The following is a 20,639-nucleotide window of genomic DNA, read 5'->3' on the forward strand; positions in this document are numbered from 1 at the left end:
TCTAACCCAACTTAAAGCCCCGCCAACAGGAAGATTAAATATTTCAACCAAATTTCAAAAGGGTTATGTTTCTATCATAACAATGAGCGTGAGTTAAAGCGTTCTATGTTTTACGTAGATCGTTTAAGTTTTAACATCTTACTCTACGTAATCTAGGTGTCTTTAACAGCAGAAGAACTCAAAGAGACCACGAATCCATCGACTTTTTATTCGCAAGCACTTACTATGATAAAGCGGCAACCGGTTGAATCTGAGACCGAAGGGAGTACAGACAACCGGGTTACCTTTGGGCTATACAGGCGTATAGAACAATTGCACGACAGTATTTATTTCACATACGGACGAACACAATCATGTTTCCATGACTTCTTCTTTGATCACAAAGTCAAAAAGCATGACTTTAAACTTTAAACTTTTCTAGAAAATACAATTTACGTCTCAGATTATGGTAATCTGTAGCGAGGAGTATCCTGATGTATTATGTCACGGAATTATGTGTTATTTATGTTTATTCAATATACATGACTGTTAAAATGTGCTCGTGTTCCGTTTCCACATACAGTATTGCTCTAGATTGTTTTATGTACGTCATAAGTTATTTAAAAATAGAAAGTTCGGAATGATGAATAAACAAAGTACTTGCCGTGAGAAAACCTCCTTTATTCTGGTGTATAATTGATGTGTGTAATATGCGTTAAAGAGTATATAGCTTGGCCTTTCTCCAGATGGACCGCTCCGGTGGCCTGGTGGTTAGAGCGACCGCCTCGGATGCGGGAGGCCGTGGGTTCGATTCCCGGCCGAATCATACCAAAGACTTACAAAAATGGTATTAACAGCTTCCTCGCTTGACGCTCAGCAATAAGAGATTAGTGTTAGGACTGGTCGGCCTCGTTTAGCGTATCCAATAAGGGTTATTTTCTCTAACCGCAAAAACATGTAATGCTCCCATCGAAGTCAGAATAACTCTCTCTAGTCCGCCTTTATTAATATTCATTGCGGAAAATACCATTTTATGACTCCTGTTTAAAATGACCCAAGATTTCCCTAAATGTTTAGTCTGGTTTGTCTCAGCTCTGTAATGTTCCGCTCTTTGACCTTACATTGACATATCTGTCCGACCGTTATCGAACGAATTCAGTTCATGCCCCAAACAAAGGCGACCTCATCCCTTGCAGTCAGCAATTTATTTCAGGTCTAGCCCACACGTCAAAACTTAATGTTACATATGATGCTGACTACGACAGAATGCAATGCGAAATTATCTACAAAATTTAGCACCATTACATGAATCTTTTTGTCAACCTTAGAGTCGACTTCTTAGCTTTTTTCTTCACTTTCACATCAAGTAAACATCCATTGTAAATAGCTTAGGGTTTGTAAATGAATGGATTTTTGTGTAGAATATTTGTGAGTATTATATATATATATATATATATATATATATATATATATATATATATATATATATATATATATATATATATATATATATGTGTGTGTGTGTGTGTGTGAATGCGCGCGCGCGTGTGTCTAAGTAAGGGAATATGTGTAAAAGTCAGAATTGAAAATCATTTTAAGGTAATGCCCCATAGACACTGGTGGTGATGTAGTGGAACGTGTGAAATCCTGACAACATATGTGTAGTAAACAAAAATTGCGATGTGATCATTATTTTGATTCACTATATGGTCAGCCTTCCCATTCAAGAACCTGTTCCTGTCCATCTTTCTTTCTTTGAACCCTGTATGATGCATACTCGTGTGGCTGGCTGATGTGTAAAATCAAAGACCCCCCCCCCCCCCAGCTAACATACAAAAATACCAACAAAATAGTTCACAAATGACACGGTAATTATAATCAAGGAGAACGAAGTAGATCTACCCAATGTTTGATTTAAGGATTTGATAGAAGGATAAACTTAACGAGTGACCTCCTTTCTATTTGATGGTCGTCACATTTGTTGTAGTTGGCATGTGCCCGAAGAAGACAATTATAGAATTTCTTAATTCGCATAAAATAGTTCTGGATATGCCAGATAAGAATTTAATTGAAACAGTATTAAAGGCTTAAGAACTGTTATAATTTGTTCACAACATTATAAGGGAAAGACCGTAATCAAAATATCAACTTGACATTTTGTACATAATACGCTTGCATCCAATTGGGATCTTCAGGCTTGCCGGCGCCAGTGTCAGCGGAAGAATATCTACATGCAACGTGAAAGTAGTTCTATACACCGTAATACATTGTAATGGCAGACGTGAGGATGATAACATGTGTATCTTTCAGAATTTTAGTGTGCAGCTGACTACTCAATGCCGGGATTAGTATGTGCTCGTTTTCGAAATATCCTGCCTGTCCGTTAGGATGGAGAAGTGCTTGGCATTCGTGCTAATAACAGGGATAATTACAAGTGTTCAAGGTGAGAAATTGGTTGTTTACTAAACATTTGCGCTGTAGAAACACAGTTTTCCACGTACAGAGTCTATTACATTGTTTGGTACACGCTTTTAAGTTTGATTTATACTGTCTCGAATCGTATGTGATGCTTTGATCCGAAAGTAGGCATGGAGTTCACCAGAAATTTATCTCTCTCTGATCGCAACCAGTTGAATAGCCTTGCACCTCAAAACTACCCACTCACCTCTACCTTTGCTTGCCTTTCTCTTTGCCACTTGTTTACTTTTTCGCCTTTAATGTAATATTGTATGAACTTTTTCGCGCAATATTACTTGCTGTATCAAAAAACAAAGTTATGCCAGTTTCTAGCGCTTGAATTTAGTCTTCGTAAATGTGTTTAGATTACAGGTATCAGGGGAGATAATTAACTGAATTACAAACGTTTACCAAGATGTTCGGTAGGATGTAGAGTACAGTAACAAATTGTTGTCGATGGAGGCTCAAGTGTCTACATTAAACAATTATCGATGACAAACTTTTCTACGTATATAAATTGGGGATTTACAAATTGTATAAAAGCCAGATTGCCAAAACTGAACTTGTTGGAAATATTTAGCTTGCCTTGTCCTACAACGTAAGAACTGTCACGTTATTTATGTTTGGGTTGCACCAAAACAAAACTATATTGTGATATAGCTTAGATTGTTGAACTATATCTTGCACCAAACTCAATATCCTGATATCTGAAAAACTTTAAGATCAAATATGATATATTATAAGAATATTGCATAATATATATTGGAACTTTAGTTTTCTTTGTTTTCATCTTAAAACCATATGCCGATAATTAAGTTATCCCAAAATATATACATGTAGGTACTGTACATACATATATTAAACTGTGTTAGAATGCAGGTATAGTTAGAAGAGCTACCTTTTAAGAGAGTGAGAATGAAAGCTAGACTGTACTTGATTCTTATAACTGAAGGCACTGTGTACACTTAATTTATCCATTGACTTAACAGTTATTGTCTGGTCACCTTGATATTGATGTCGTGCAACAAAATTTGACAATCTGACTTTTGAAAAAGATTTGAGAACACTTATTTTTGTTCATTTAATTGTTTGCCAGGCATTAATTATGTATTCATCTCCTGTAATTATCATATGAAGATAAAAGCATAATAAACACTTGTAGGTGCGATCAGAGGTCTCGCTAGGATTTTAAAACTAGGAGTCCAGGACTCCCATTTTGGTAAAAATAGGAGTCCCACCATCAAAAGTTGCAGTCCCTTCTTTCCTACAGAATCAAATCAGATGTGAGTGCATCTATTTTTAGACAGAGGTTTTTGTAATGTAATCACTTCATTACAACAGTCCATTGACAGGAGTGCAAATTTATGGTTTATTTATTTGTCTACGTACTTGTAGTAATTTTAGGCAGTGGTTAAATAGTATTTGATTTGCTGTTTTTTTCCCTGTATTTTCACAAATACATGTCAAGTCTGAAAACAGCTTAGACATTAAAGCGCATCTCGCGAATTCCACAACATAGCATTGTCCCATACATTTCTGACCTACATAATTTGCATTTTAAAGTTAAATCTTTAATAAAATAATACCCTGGCTTTGCTTTCAATGATTTTTATATTTTTCTGAAAATATTCGCCCGATGATTTACGAAAACAGACAGTCTAATAAACTGGCACATCCCAGACTTAGCGAAGTGTGCCATTATTTCCCATTAGGCCTACTGGTTCACTTACAGTTTCAAACTAATTTTATGATGAAATAGTGTACAAGAGGCAGTTAATATATAACCAGATCACCGATTCTGATCTTAAAACACGTTTGTATGTTTTATCATCAAAGGATATCATGCAGGAAATTGATAGTTGCTACCTTACTCGGAAAAGGGTTAATGGTCAATCAGCTATCAAAACATATGCTTGTGAATGGCCAAGAGTTTGTTTGTCAACATAATTGATATAAAAACTAGGCCTAGCTACTGATGTATTAATGAATACATTTTGCTACAACACTAGAACTAACCATGGCTAAGGCGAGGGGCATTTTTTAAGAAGTATGGACCGTCAATGTACCTCTTAAATAGTTCTTGTTCGTCCATCAGAGTGATACTGAATTTTGTCAATCCAAGTAAGGACTTATTCCAAACACTAAGCTAGGCATCACACACTTTCTTATACTTAGTTACTGTCCTATCTGAACTATCAATTCTAGCAGCTTTATCACTTTTCTGGATCTCATTACATTCTTCATAAGTTTGCTGTTTAACCTCAAAATACTTATCCAGATTTATGAATGGCATTTTGTCTAAGTCTCAACATGTCTTAAATCTCGTGCACTGCTACTTCTGATACATTCGGAAATGAACACAATAATGAAAGCTAATGTTGTTTATTTGGTGTAGTTTTATAAATGACCACATGTACATCTCTGGGTCTTTCTGCCTCTGAATTTAATCACGGTAAATATAAGTACATTTACCACCCGGCGGCCAGTCAAAGCCTTTGAACTTGCCACCCAGCTATTGCATCATGTTCTTTTCGATGTACTCTTATAATGGCAACATGTATGTACATCAAGGGGCCTTTCAGTCACTGAATTCTGTCATTGTAAATATCAGCACAGCTAAGTGATCAACACATTTTCCCCAAAAGCAGGTGGCTGAAGCAGGACTGGCAAGTCTTTGAATTTTGCCGCAAACCTATTACATGCGTATGGAGGGCTCCCGTTCCAGTAATTTTCTGCATCCCAGATAAAAAATTGGCATCCAAATACGCGTAATTAAGCATTTCTGAGATCTCTGGCTATGTTTTCATAACAGTTATGCTTTTAATAAAATCCTACTTTTGTTAATCGTTAAATATATATCAAAGAATTCTCACGAATTGTATTAATAATTTTTGCTGACTCACTGTCAAATTGGTGACATGCATACAAAAACAGTCTTTGAAAGCAGATTGTGTAGATATTAGAAACAGACAATCTAACAAAGCTGCCTGAGGCAAACTTGAGACCTGAAAGTTCTTAAATCTTAGTTATCTGCAGATATTTTAAAATTAAAACATAACTGGTTAGTTAAAATGTAAATATATACTTGTTGTCAAAATGTGTTTTAAATAGTAAATATTCACAATATCATGTTTACATGAGAAAGTGTGAGACTGACTTTGATATTAACTACTGGATAGAAATGACACATACAGTAGATGAGAATAACAGAGGTCATTTATGTAAAAGTAGAATGCCCTGCATGTAAGTACTTAATAAAGGTGCTGATATGTGTACTGTGGTGAGATTGCAGGGTATAAAACTTGCAGACCTTAAAGCATTTGGAGTTCAGGGTCAAAAGCTACAAGGTTGCTTTGACTGAAAGAATAAAATGATTTTCCTGGACAATAATGCAAGTTTTCCACCATTAACAGTTATCAAACTATGAGGATAGCTTGTACTTGGGTTAAGGAAGAACCCCGTTGATTGTTAGGCCCAGGCTGAGAAAAGTTTTGTCTGTGAAAAGAACAAATAGTTCTACATGACACGCCTGAACCAAATTTTGACTGGCTTACACCTGGCTTAAGGAAAACTTGATTTTCAGTTTGTGTTCAGAGGTCAAGGTCACCTTGACTAAAAGTAAAAAGTGGTTTTTGTACACAAATTTTGAGAACTATTAATCATGGGGTGAAGGTATAATGTGTCATTTGCAGTATTCATGTTAATTCTTTCTGCTATTACCAGCTGTACCAAAGAAGAAATACACAGCTGCAAGTAATAAGGAAGATTGTTGAGCCATGAAAAAGTGAATCAGTAATGCTTTTGCACAAAGAATAATTTCAGTTTTCATCAATCATTGTAATACTTTGCATGTGAATTGTGCAATTCAGCATTCAGTTCCATGAACACTTGAAACAGCTGAAATCTCTAACCAAAAATATGAAGGCTTGCATCCCTTGGAAATTTTGAAGTTGTACATTTTTAAGTGGTTTTGTGGTGTTTTGTGATTCATAGATGCATGGATTGTTAAAATGCTGAATCGGGTCTTGAACTTTGGATCCTTATATTTCTGTGCAGATGACTGTATGAGGTACATGCAAATTAATTTGGTTCTGACCCTGTTTTATTTCTATTTTTATTTAGACCACCTGGAAGAAAGTGGTATATCAAAAAATAACACTTATGCTTCATACTCCCAGCACTTTGTTGTTGCATTTTTTAATTTTTTATTTCAATGTTTTGACGTTAAAATGCATATTTACAACAATATTTTACATTCTATTAAAAAACTTTGTAATATGGACAGATGTTTGGCTATACAAACCACTGCAAATCCATTTCCTGTTTTGTTTGTGTACAGTCTGCTTCTTTCACTAGCATATATCTGTACAGATGGAACCCTACAGATGATCCCACATGCCTATTAAGATCAGTAAACCTCACTATCGAAAGCAACCTTTTGCAATTTATATAATTTTTATGATTGGTCCTGATTTTTTTCGCCTTAACTAAGAATATTATTTTTGTCTTTCTATCATTGATTCCTGACTGTTTTTTTTTTGTTTTTTTGTTTTTTGTTTGGTTTACATTATTGGTGTCAGCTAAATTATTGGGGCATTGCAACCTAAACTTTGAAATGGCCACTAAAATTTTAAAGTAAGTGACCCTGTGGCCTTCAGTGGATACATGCAGTGCTAAAATAAAGTGGACTGATTTGGGATCCAGTGTGTCTTAATTTACAGGAAGGTTTCTGTCTTGTTAGCTACTTCCATGCAAGACTGCACCTGTGGTCTAAGTAGTTAGAGTATCCATCTTGGATGAGGAAGGTCATAGATCCGAGCCCTGGCCAAGTCATACGACAATCTGATTTAAATCGGATCTCCATATCTGACAGCAGCCACTTAGGGATCATGTTCTGGTAACCTGTGTTATTACCATAATTGCTAATTTTATCAACCAGTCAGATGAAATCTTATATCTTTGCATTTAGAAACTGAGCAGTGGGGACGAAGAGCATGAACATGTACCAAATGATTTGATTCACTTTCAGATTTTTGAAAGCTGCATTTCCATTGGCTAATTCAAGGGTCACCAGACCATGACCCTTACGCAGTCGTCATCAGATCCTCATCTAGGACAGTGGAGATCTTATTTTAATTAGATTGAGTCATACCAAAGACGTAAAAATGGTACAAACAGCTGCTTCACTTGGCAATCATCATTAATGGGTTAGTGTTAGGACTGGTCAGCCTGGTTTCAGGATAATGTGACTGGGTAGGACATATGCAAGATATCTCCAGTATGATGCCCCATTGCTAGATATCACTAAGGACTGTCACACTGCAGACATCTTGACAATATGACTCAAATTGTTAAAGCTATGTTAAAAATACCAAAATGTACACTTACTTGCAAGCTGATTTATTAAAAAGTTCGGTTGTATGGGCCATCAGATTGTTGTTGTGTAGTTAATGTGATTACTATGGAAATGGTGGCTTTTCAGGCAGGTTTTGTATGGTTACATGTATTTGTGGAACTTGACTCACCCATCTTTAAACTTGGAGGAGTCCTGTTACCCTATACAGCAAAAACTTCTTTGTCTGATTTACTTCCTGACATACTTCAGTTGGAACTTGACCCAGAAGGTTCTTCATGTAAAATGATATCATTTTCCAAATTTTAATGAGTAATTAATGTTGTAATTTATACTTGTAGACTCTCAGTTTATTGGCTATTAGAAAGGCAGTGGATCAGAGCTCTGTTGTTCTCCATGACTTAGGTTGATTGCATATTTGAGGAGATATTCTATCTTCAGAGCTCTAGATCAGAGGTTCTCAAACTGATCTGTGAGCTCCATGCAGGTGATCTGTGGAACAATCAAGCACCTGAATATTGCTAAGTAAAAAATAAAACAGGCTCATCCATCACATTAGAATGGAGTGTGTGTGTGTGATTTGGATTTTTTAACGTAGCTTTAACAACTTTTCAGTCATCTCATTATGATGTCTGCAGTGTGGCAGTTTATAGTGATGTTTAGCACTGGGGCATCATGCTGACACTAACCTATTGACTTATTAATCGCTGGAGCTTTTTGTTGTTTTCGCCTGAAATGTGAGTAGAAAACACATTTTGTGGGCTATTTCTGAAAAACTCCTAATACTTCGACTTCCAGGTGATTTCCCATTAACCTAATGCTTAGTTGTGTTAGAAACATCGCTTTTCATTGGCTGTTTCACATGAACAGAAAGGTGAAAATTGGAGAACTTTTATTCATTTTCTTTTGCTTAACGGCCCCATCATTTTTATATCGAGATCACTCTTTATTCCAAATTCCCATCTTATCCTACTTTTTGCAAAGGTTCATCTGTCTGTGTACAGTTCAGACTGGTCTTCCTTAGATCTGAGGCCAAAAAGTCTAAAATCCGGACACAAAATTGGATTCTGACCACATGCAAATTTAGGGTGAATTACATCGGGTCTAAAAAATTAGTTTTTTCTCTGTATTTTGTAGTGCAACTAGAACTTCCAGATTATTTGTTATCATTGTAGGGCTACATCTGTCTATCTTTCTATAATACCACCTACTTTAGTGTATCATACATGACCTTAACACTACAGAGCTTGGCAGTAGGCTGCTACCTCCAGCCATGTAAACGCAGTGCCAGGGGTTAACGAGTTAACAAGGATTTTGGCTTTTTTTTATTATAAATTGTCAAGGAATGGTTAAATTTGTAGTTATGTGCAATGTCAATGCACAAGTGATTAAATATGCAAGGAATATTCAGATTTGGTGACATCAGTATGCACCCGACAACTCCTTAACCCCTGTAGGTTTTTGTCATTTTCACGAGAAATGTAAGTAGGAAACACATTTTGTGGGCTATTTCTGAAAACATCCTAATACATCGACTTCCAAGTGATTTCCTATTAACCTAATGCCTGGTGTTAGAAACTTTGTTTTTCGTTGGCTATTTCACTCACACATGAACAGAAAGGTAAAAATTGGAGAACTTTATTTCGTTTTCTTTTGTTTAACGGCCCCATCATTTTTGTATCGAGATCACTCTTTATTCCAAATTCCCATCTTATCCTACTTTTTATAAAGGTTCATTTGCCTGTGTACAGTTTAGACTGGTCTGTCTTAGATCTGAGGCCAAAAAGTCTAAAAATCTGGACACAAAATTGGATTCTGACCACATGCGAATTTTGGATGAATTACATCAGGTCTAAAAAATTTGTTTCAGTATTTTGTAGTGCAACTAGAACTTCCAGATTATTTGTTATCATTGTAGGGCTACATCTGTCTATCTTTCTAGAATACCACCCACTTTAATGTATCATACATGACCTTAATGCTACAGAGCTTGGCAGTAGGCTACTACCTCCAGCCATGTAAACATGGTGCCAGGGGTTAATGGGTTAACAAGGATTTTGGCTTTTTTTTTATACAAATTGTCAAGGAATGGTTAAAGTTTTAAGTTATGTGCAATGTCGATGCACAAGTGATTAAATATGCAAGGAATATTCAGATTTGGTGACGTCATCAATATGCACCCGATAACTCATTAACCCCTGTAGGTTTTTGTTGTTTTCACCAGAAATGTAAGTAGGAAACACATTTTGTGGGTTATTTCTGAAAACATCCTAATACATTGACTTCCAAGTGATTTCCTATTAACCTAATGCCTAGTTGTGTTAGAAACTTTGTTTTTCATTGGCTATTTCACTTGCGCATGAGCAGAAGGGAGTTCTGTTGTTGTGTTTTTGGTTTTTTTTTGCTTAACAGACCCATCATTTTCGTATTGAGACCATTCTTTATTCCAAATGCCTATCTTATCCTACTTTTTGCAATGGTTCATCTGCCTGTGTGCAGTTCAGGCCGGTCTGCCTTAGAACTGAGGCCAAAAAGTCTAAAATCCTGACACAAAATTGGATTCCGACCACATGCGAATTTTGGGTGGAAAAACATCAGGTCCGAAAAATTAGGTTTTTCCCTCTGTAGAATTTCCAGATTATTTGTTATCATTATAGAGCTACATCTGTCTACCTTTCTATACTACCACCCGCTTTAGTGTATCTTACAAGACCTTGATGCTACAGAGCTCGGCATTAGGCTACTACCTCCTGCCACGTAAATACAGTGCCAGGGGTTAATGAGTTAATGCTGAGTGCCTAGAGAGGCAGCTGTTAGTACCATTTTTATTTGTCTTTGGTATGACTCACATGGGTTCGAACCTATGATCTCCCGTGTCTAAGACAGATGCTCTAACCATTAAGCCACCGGAGTGGTCCATTAGAAAGGAAAGACTACTCATATTAACATGAGTTGTGTGCTTTTATTTGTAGAAAAAAATTGTTTATTATTTTTGTGTGTAGTGTTTTTATGCAAAACACGTCAGCAAATGGTTTAATTAACAGAATTAAAGATCGTTATGTGAGCGGTCTGCTGAGACTCTTGTTCAAGTCATTTAATTTGATTTCCGCTGCTTTGGAAAATAATATTTTTTATTAATTGGGTTTATTACTACCTGATTTTGGAACTAATTGCAGTTTTGTAAATTTGAAATGGTACTACTACTAGTATTTTATGAATGCTGCAGAGCACCAAACTTAGGATATTAAACTGAATTTTAATAATTGAGATGTTAATCATTTTTTACAGTTGCATTAAATGATTTGGAGACTGATCGGGTTGCATTCTTTTATATGTTTCTGTTTCGGGTAGTTTTCTTACAGTCATCAAAATTAAACATTGCAAAAGCTTGTTAGAACCTGTAAACATGTCACAAGTTAGCTAAAATGAATTACCAAATATTCATGATGAAATACTTTTTGTGAACATTCAAATAGAAAATTGGTAATTGAATATCAATCAAGTTACTTAGTCAATTTGGCATTATTTTGCAAAAGAAACGGTGAAATGTAAACTATGCAGTGTTGAATTAGTTTACAGGGGAACAACTTCAAACCTGCTGTATCATCAAAATTTCAAGCTGTGACTCACAAGGTAATTATAATAACAACAAAGCCTTTCTGTATCAATCATCTAGAGCTCTGCCAATTTGTGAACCATTGTCTGACATTCATTTTGTTTTGTGCAGTTGTGGTCAGTCAGTCATACAATTAGCACTCTCCTTAGTTATCATGCATTGAAAACTTAAACTCAAATATATTAACTTATTTTTGTCTTATGTTTTGAAGTCATTATAAGGGAATCTAGTTATCAATGTGCTTAAAATTTGTCATTTGCTTTATTTTCTTGAAAGTCAGTAATGCAGATGTCAGCTTTATATCATTAAGATGTTCATGGGTCAGATGACATGACTTCAGAACAGAAACAAACAGGTGTCAGGAGTGTGATGTTAATTAAGACTTGTTACTGTTTTTGCTGTGTATTAGTACAGAGCCATATGTACATGTTGTAATTTGTGTAAGGAAAACATTTTACTTTTTCTTTCTTATGCCTCCTTGAAAATGACATAACTGTATGACTGCAGCTTTTATATAATCAGCAACCATCTCAACAATATGCATGTGCCTGTCGGTGACACAGAAACAAGTACCACATTCCAACTGAATCCTGTATTTCCACATCTCTGCTATTTTCTTTTTATTATTTTCTTAAAATATGTATTATTTTCATATTGATTGTGACATCGTTAGGGGGAAAACCCCAATGTTTATGAAAATTAAGTGTACTGTACATTACACATCAGGTTATTTACTGGTCTTGCTGGCAATAACTGTCGTTGAATTATATTTTTTATCTTTGATAAAACATGTATATTTTCGGAACCTTTGAATAAAATTCTATGTTGGGGAAACACATTTTCAGGTTTGTAAACCACCAGTTTCTTATTCTTATTGTAGATCCATCAAAACACATACATCCAGTTGCATTATCAGTGTTGTCATCATGTAAAATTGTCTAGCAGTATGAAACAATATCACATTGATCATAAGGATGCTTTACTTAAATTGTCTGATATATTAAAAATGTCGGTACTTGTTGTAGAGAAATGATTTACATATAAATAGCCATCATATATAAGCCTAATGTGCAAACTGCAGTAAAGGTTGAGTTTAGTTTCAGATCAGTCATTTCTTTCGTTGGGAATCCTCTTTACTTGTGATGGTCTACACCTGAACTTGGCTGCTACATGGAACTAGTGACCTGGTACCATATCCAGTGGTTCCAATACAGTTCAAGTTATGGGGTATTTTTAACCCCTTGATATTTTTCATGGGTTTTTTCTGGACCTCAGAGGTTGTTGATCGCAACATATTTATTTAAGCTTGAGAACAAAGTATAAAATAATAAATAATTAAAGGCAAACAAAGAATATTTCATACTTGAGTGTATTTATCATTATTCAGTTTTGTGATGATCATTATGCATCATAAGTTTAATCTAACTTCACATGTACTGCAGAAACAAAATAATTTTTTTTATATAGAACAACAGAAAAAATGCCTCGAAATTACCTGCTGTCATATGAAATCTAGGTGCTGGAAATTATAAATTATATGACCCCTCTGGTGAATTAAACATGCTTTTTCCTACTCTGCTTTTACACAGTGTATACTATGCCTCCCTTTTCAGTGGGAGAAAGCCAACTGAATTCGACCTTCAGTCATTGCTGGAAATTCTTTGGGGTCTTCATTTGTGATGCTGAGAAAACATTGATAGTTTGTTAAGATGAGATAGCTGCAGAAGTTTCCTTCTGCTTGCCAGAGAGAGCCGATTCCATTTGTTCGGTCAATTGAGAAAACCCAAACTGAAACAATGTCATGTTGTTCTGTGCAGGAAGCACAATTTCTTTGCCAGAAGTGACAAGTTTAAAAGTTCCATATCCAATTCATTTCATATCTGACTTTACTTTTCATCCCTAAATTTGTGCCCCAAAATTTGTTTATGTGAATATATTCTTTTTGATTAGAAGTAGTACATTTTCCATGAAGCTAGTATGTGATTCATGCAAAATTTTACATGATGGGAACCATTGAGTACCTGTCTCATGTAGAGTTGCAATAAACTGTTTACAGAAGCCATAAGGCCTATTCACACCAATTGTGACCTACTGCAGTGTTCATATTACCAATACAATGTTGTAAATACCCATGTCTGCGTTTCATTTTAAACAGTCACCTATGACATTTGGATACAAGTTTCTTATGCCATAGCAGAAATTCTCAGTCTCCAGTTTGGACATTTTATAGTTGTGAGTGGGGTGGGGGTAGTCAAATACCAATGTAGACAAAAAAATATGAGGATGGATTTGATACCTTTAAAAACAGAGATGAATATTCATTTCCAATCAGAATACATTTAGGGATTAATGTGGTATTCATCTCATTTGTAGTCGTAAGCAACTGCAAACCTTATGTGACATAAATAAGAGATTTACAAATTCACTTGCCTGACTCCAGGGACAAGCTCAAGTTTTCAAGGTTCTTGCCCATGGTTTTTTAATTTAGAGAGAAAGGGGTCATGACCACTTTGTAATGCTTTATGTTCTGTAAATTTTATACCCTGTGATCTTGCCATATTATTTGAAGACAAAAGCAAGGTTTTTGTAGGATATGGGATGTTAACAGAATTCATCAGGATGTGCAAAGAAGGTCCATCAGTCAAAAACATTGATGCAGAGAGGATCGTTGCTAAATTTGTAAAGAGTAAAAATAGGGGGAAATTATTAGCTGACATGTTCTGTTGACATAACTTAAGAATATAAAAGAGACACTAATTGTGATGTTCATCCTTGATAAAACTGGATATACCTTGTTCATGTTGATGCATTGGTTAGATGCTTGATGATGAGATTAAATTGGTTATGATACAGAAATTAGATATTTGATTTATGAATAACTTTCATAGTTGTATGTGTATATTTCTGCATTTAACATCATTTGAGGAATTAAAAATTTAAGATGTTTAGAAGTTAAAAATATAGTAAAGTATAAAAAATATCTTGTCCTGTTTAATATAGCAAATAAGCAGTTACATATGTACATACCGGTAATTAGAAGTTTTAACACTGAGTAATGGCATGTCTTTTGTGGTGTTAGCTTGTTTGTTTCTTACATAATTCTGTACAAGTGTATTTCTTTATTCAACCAGACAAGAAATCTTGAAGTCAGTTTGTTTCATGAATAATGAACAATCACAGCTATGAGCTCATGACTAAAAAACTAATAACTATTGAGATTTCAGTTTTTACTATTGAAATTTTCATTCGAACTCCTGAGAATAGGCGCTCAAGGGTCAAATGACTCTTCAGTTTTTAAATCTTTTGAGAACATTGTTTTATCACATTTGCAGAAAAAAAATTGGTACTATTGGTGTCTTTTTTTCAACTTTAAGCTGGTCATTTTCAATTGGAAACAAACATGAACTGGATTGAAAAGCACTAAAAATTAGTATTGACCTTCCTGCCCAATTTTTTTCATACCTTTAGCACAGGGCTGCACAATCCCCGGCCTGCAGGCCAGATCTGGTGTGCAAACATGTTCTGTCTGGTCCTCAGGGCAAATTAAAACAACACAGAAATCTGGCTCATGAACAGTAATTATATGAAAGAAATTAGTGTTTGTGGCCTTCTAGTGGTCTTAGAAATGCAATCTGGCCCTTGGCCGAAAAAGGTTGTGCACCCCTGCCTTTAGCAGAAACAAATGCCTTATCATCTAATGTATATCATCAGTTCCTGCATTAAAATAAAAGTTTGTAAACATATGGCTCATTTGATTAACAGGAATAGTGTTAGCACTGATCCTTGGGCTAGATCTGACAGGACCACTAAATGATTTATGAAAAAAATGTTCTTTTGGGAGTATAAATGAAAGGTGCTTGATATAACTTTGCTAAGGACCATGGAAATCTTCATAATAAATGCACAGGTTGATTTTGAATCAATGGTTTTTGAGACCACCACTTCTTTCTTATGCTATGTCAATTTCATTTATTTACAAAAAGCCTGGTGATTGTATCCAAGTGTGAGCTGTTGAGTGTCATATTTCTTGTGTTTGCCTCAAAAAGCAAATGCTTTTACATTTTAAAGAATACAGCATTACTTAATTCCTTAAGCTTCTGATGATAAAAAAATAAAATTGCCCAAATTTTGCTCTCATCTGATAATGGAATAACATATTTTCCCAAGTAATACTTAACTCCTTGAACTATCGGCTCCTTCAATTTGCAACCAAACATTTTACAAATTCAGCAAACACAGTTATCACATTATAAAAAAAATTGACATGTCTCGCACCATTATGTAAAAAGTGCTGAAATCCTACAAATTTTAGGGTTAGTGTATTAATGAGAAGACCTTCTTGGGTGTTTGAAACATGAAATACCTACATGTATGCAAAGTGGGTGCATGCAAGTATTTAACAGTAGCATTTATTTTAGGTACACTATGTAGTTTTATGTATGTAGTTCACACAAGTGATGCAAACTGGCTGTTTACAATGTTCTAATATTCAGTTGTAAAATCTTCATTACGAAGGCTACATCAAAGTGAAACAAGTCAGAAAGATTATTATTTTTCAATACATAATACTTGAGACTGATCAGTTTTAAAAGTGCACTCAGGCACTACAGCTGTGTTTCCCTTTACCCTCATTTGCGCTTTGGAGACCCCCAAATTTTTAATTTGACCCCCAGTTTTGATACCAAAGTTTGTTTTTTACTCAGTCTGACCTCCAGTTTTGACACCAAGGAGATTTTTGACTCAGTCTTGCACCCCTAGGGGATCCACTGCTACAGCTACGGCAGTGACCAATGAAAAATTAGGTTGTAAACCACTGTGTTTAAAACCAAACAGAAACTCAATGTTAGCAAGTAGATAGACTGCTCACATTCTTGTCTGGTTTCTAGAACAGTCCATTTCAGTAAAAACTATGTTGTCTGCATCCAATATTTGTAATGTCTAGTTGTAATATTTCTATTTTAAGAAATGATAAAAAGATTGAACACTTGTATATATGTGTTCGAAGAGAGTAACTAAAACTAGGTCACATTTATTGTTTGAAAACATTGACACACCCATTGAAAATATGACAACCATATTATTTTTAAAAAAATGCAGGTTTGATTTGAAATTACAATAACTTTACAGTACTTGGGACCCCCTGGTGACAGGATAGAAATTGTAAATTGATTCATGAATTGATTAAGTTTTGTACATTTTTAATATCTTGGTGCTTTTCATTTTTAAAATTGGTACTGTTGGTACTGGTGTACAAACGGGAGGGTCTTCAAATACTATAATGCATACAGTGTACAGTCATCATCATAACACATGATTGCTGCTATTGTGACCAGTATCCTCTTTTTCTAACAAAAACACCCTGTTCCTCTTTAAAAATGATTTATGCAAGGATACGTTCTCTTGAGAAAGGAGCTTTTAACACATTAACCCCTGGAGGTTTTTGTCGTTTTCGTCTGAAATTCGAGTAGGAAACACATTTTGAAAGCTATTTCTGAATAAATCCCAGAACACCAACTTCCAATAACATATTGCTTAGTTGTGTTAGAAACATCGTTTTTCATTGGCTCGCACATAAGCAGAAAGGTAAAAAAAATTATTTTATTGTGCTTAACGGACCCATTATTTTCATATTTTCATATCAAGACCACTCTTTATTCCAAATGCCCATCTTATCCTATTTGCAAAGGTTCATCTGTCTGTTTGCAGTTCATACTGATCTGCCTTAGATCTGAGACCAAAAAGTCTAAAATCTGGACACAAAATCGGATTCCGACTATGGGCAAATTTTGGGTAGAAAAAAATCGGGTCCAAAAATGAGGTTTTTCCCTCTGTATTTTGTAGTGCAACTAGAAATTCCAGATTTTTGGGTATCATTGTAGCGCTATATCTGTCTACCTTTCTATAATACCACCCACTTTAGTGTATTATACATGACCTTGACGCTACAGAGCTTGGCAGTAGGCTACTACCTCCTGCCACTTGAACGCGTCACCATGGGTTAATGTGTTAACACACAAGGATTTTTTAATTTGTTTTTCAGATCGTAATGGAATTGCTAAATTTGTAATTTATGTGCAGTGTTGATGCACAAATGATTAAATATGCAAGGAATACTGAAATTTGGTGATGTCATCAAAATGCACCTGTTAAAGAAGTTGGTGCTCATCCTGAAAACTTTATCACTTGTTCGTTTCTGTCAGATTACAGATTTAAAAAAAACATCACCAAAAAACATGATTGGGTAATTTTGTTTTGTGGGGTTTAACACCATTTTTCACCACATGATAGGCTGGACATAGCAGCTATTATATTGGTTGAGAAACAACCACCACTGCATAGAAAACTACTGGCAAACGTTCTCAAATATCGATGTTGGTTGAGACTCAAACTCCGCATGGACAGAGGTTAAAGGTGCGTGATTTGTAAAGGCAAGCACCCTGCACCTCTCAGCCAAGTGTGCCCCTATGATTGAATAGACATAGTTTGTGTTTTGTGAAAACTAACATGACAGTAATCATGTAGCATGTTTGCTTTTTACAAAAAGTAAATTTAGATCACAATTTAATATAATGATTCAAAAATAGAAAATTTTGCTTTATTATCAATGTTTCCTCTATTCTTGTCATAATAGAATGTATGTAAATATAGTCAATGAATTGAAACCAGCTAGCTTTGATGTTTGATAGAATTTTAAAAAAATCTTTAAAAAAAAAAGATAATGCTGTTGGCTTGTGCATTGCTGTACATCATTGGCGTTAATTCAGTCAGCATCACTTGTCTTATCAGCTAGCTATACAGCAGTTTGTACAAGTGTACATTATACAAGTTAAATTTGTTTTCATAATTTACATGTACTGGCATCAGATTGATTCAGTGCTAATCAGTTTATGTTCATGTTGTATCAGAGAGGGTTGGCAGGCATGCTACAATGTCTACTGGTACAGTTACCTACTAATCAGAAAGTACTGAATGCCAGTGTGTGTTGATGACAGACTGACAGGTGGGGGGCTGGTAAACAGTACTTGAAAAAGATACAAAAGGTTTGACACTTGGCAGGTAGGAGTAGACTTAACTCTGTGTGTTGTTTGTTGGTTTACACTCTTTGACCTCAACAGAGGGCTCAACCACCTTAAGGTTATTAAATGTGTCAAATGATTTAGCATGGTGATTTCATCCATGACTTTCTAGCCCATATTTTGAAAGTTGAGGTGAAAAATTAAGAAAGGTAATAATTTTCCTGACACACTGGTTCATTTTTTTTTTAAAATCCCTGTTCTTTTCCGAAAAACAGATGGGGGTTGTTATCTTGTTTATGTTTGTGTTTTGTAATGTGGCCCAGAACCTCACAACACAGTTCAGATAGAGACTTCAAATCTTGGGATATTATTGGGGGTAGTATGTTGATGTGCACAGTACTAACATAATTTTGATAGACCCCCTAGGGGTGGTGCTCAGAATCTAGTATTTAAAAATGTATGCAACTCATGGAGGATATGCAATTTTCGTTATAAATATTTTTTTCACTCATGTATTTCATGAACAACATAGCAAATATCATGATTTTAAGATCCTAAAAATCACCATGTTTATAATTAATGTGATCCCTCCCATTTCTAAGAAAGTCAGTAGACAGAAAACTGATCATTTAAAGATTTCCACCCAAGTGGAAAAAATCTTCAATTTAGATGTTAACAGCAGAATTTAATTTCTTTGGATTATTTACTTGCTTCGTCAGATAGCTAGTGGCAGTACTATCAGAACCCGAACTGGCATACTGCAGAACCAAGCAGTGAATTCTATCATGGCATGGGTCCCCAGTTGGCTGAGTGGTCGAAAGTGCTCTCCATTACGAATCACTGCCATCTCACATCTGTCTGCGTGGATTCTAGTCTATGGCTCGGCCAACATGGGTACATGAGAAAGCTTGCCAGTAGCTTCTCGTGAGTTGGTGGTTCTCTCCGAGGTTTTTCTGGGTTCTTCCTCCACCATTTATACTGGCCGCCATGTATAGCCTATCTTGGCGTTAAACCCTAGAACAATTATGACATAGTGAAGTTTAAAATCCTCAAACAAACATCAGTCTGTTTTGACCATTTACAATTGTTCAGACATGTTTTATATATTATTTCTTTAAATTGGTCTCACTTGACTCAACAATAATTTTTGTGAGAGGAATTTGTCTCATGCTTCTGATGATGTTTAATGCAAACTCAGCCTTGTTATAACAGAATGTAGGAAAGTGGTGAACATTCGGTCCATTCTCTACAGTGATTTGCCATGAATTACATCCATTGCAATGTCAGTCTGCTGCTCTAATAAGCAGTTTCACAAGTTATTGCTGGTTGATGGTATGCATTTTAATAATGTGGCTTTATTTTATTCTGTGTATGATGTCACATCACTGTACATAGCAACCTGTGATTATATGGATATGCTGTAAATACTCATTTATAAGTCAGGTCAAACTGCAAACAACAAAGATACTTATCTGCCATAGCTAATGTGCTTGCAGATCAGGGTCTGTTTTATTGATTACTCCTAACAAACTGCACCTACCCAGATCTGCTGGCACATTATGCAGTAGTGTTTTTGTCTGATATTCTTGTTATAACATAAAATATTAATGTTTTTACAATGATATTTACATTAATTTGTCCTCAGCCTTATTTCAGTTGTGTTGTTTAAAAATTATTCTCGTCCTAGTCATAGATGATGACATTGTATATCATAAGTTCCAGCTGCATCCATTGATGGAAGACTATAAATGGATGACTATAATGTTTTTGAACCCTAAATGCATTTTCAAATTTAGGTTTGCAAAGATGGACAGTTTTAATGCAGTGCAGCTTCTTGGTCTTACTTATAACATGTTTGTTATCAGGATGCTTGGAAAATGTACAATTTTAAACCACTTTGGGCATTTCTCTGAGACCAGTCATGGTAGATAAGTTGGTAGAGTGTCTGAAGTGGTGTGAAGCCATGATTTCATTCTGATATGCCTTTGTGTCCTTGGGATATGCATTTCCCATTTCCTTGGAATAATATAGTGAAATAAATGCTGAAAGTGTAACTAAAATTCAGCCAACCATCTTGTGAGACATTTTCTCAGCTTGTCAGCAGATTTTTTCCTGAAATGTTAAGTGATTGAGCTCACATTGTGAACTGTTAATTTGGCATGGCAATTATTTTTTTGGTGTGATTTCTTGAAGAAAGAGGGGCCCTGAGGGGTCGAGT

At 35.3% G+C, this 20,639-nt stretch overlaps 1 protein-coding gene across 1 annotated transcript in view; it reads left to right on the top strand.

The window, feature by feature from the left end:
• Positions 1-2,242: 2,242 nt before the first annotated feature.
• LOC149785684 (low-density lipoprotein receptor-related protein 6-like) overlaps positions 2,243-20,639 on the top strand; it is a 139,516-nt gene continuing 121,119 nt past the window's right edge. Inside the window, exon 1 of the mRNA XM_089979522.1 lies at positions 2,243-2,422. Coding sequence (XP_089835648.1) covers positions 2,368-2,422 — 55 coding nt within the window. The 5' untranslated portion in view covers positions 2,243-2,367. The remainder of the gene's footprint in view (positions 2,423-20,639) is intronic.

This window comes from Sinohyriopsis cumingii, chromosome 13, assembly GCF_028554795.1.
Source record: "Sinohyriopsis cumingii isolate HCF-2022 chromosome 13, ASM2855479v2, whole genome shotgun sequence".
Classification (NCBI taxonomy): domain Eukaryota; kingdom Metazoa; phylum Mollusca; class Bivalvia; order Unionida; family Unionidae; genus Sinohyriopsis; species Sinohyriopsis cumingii.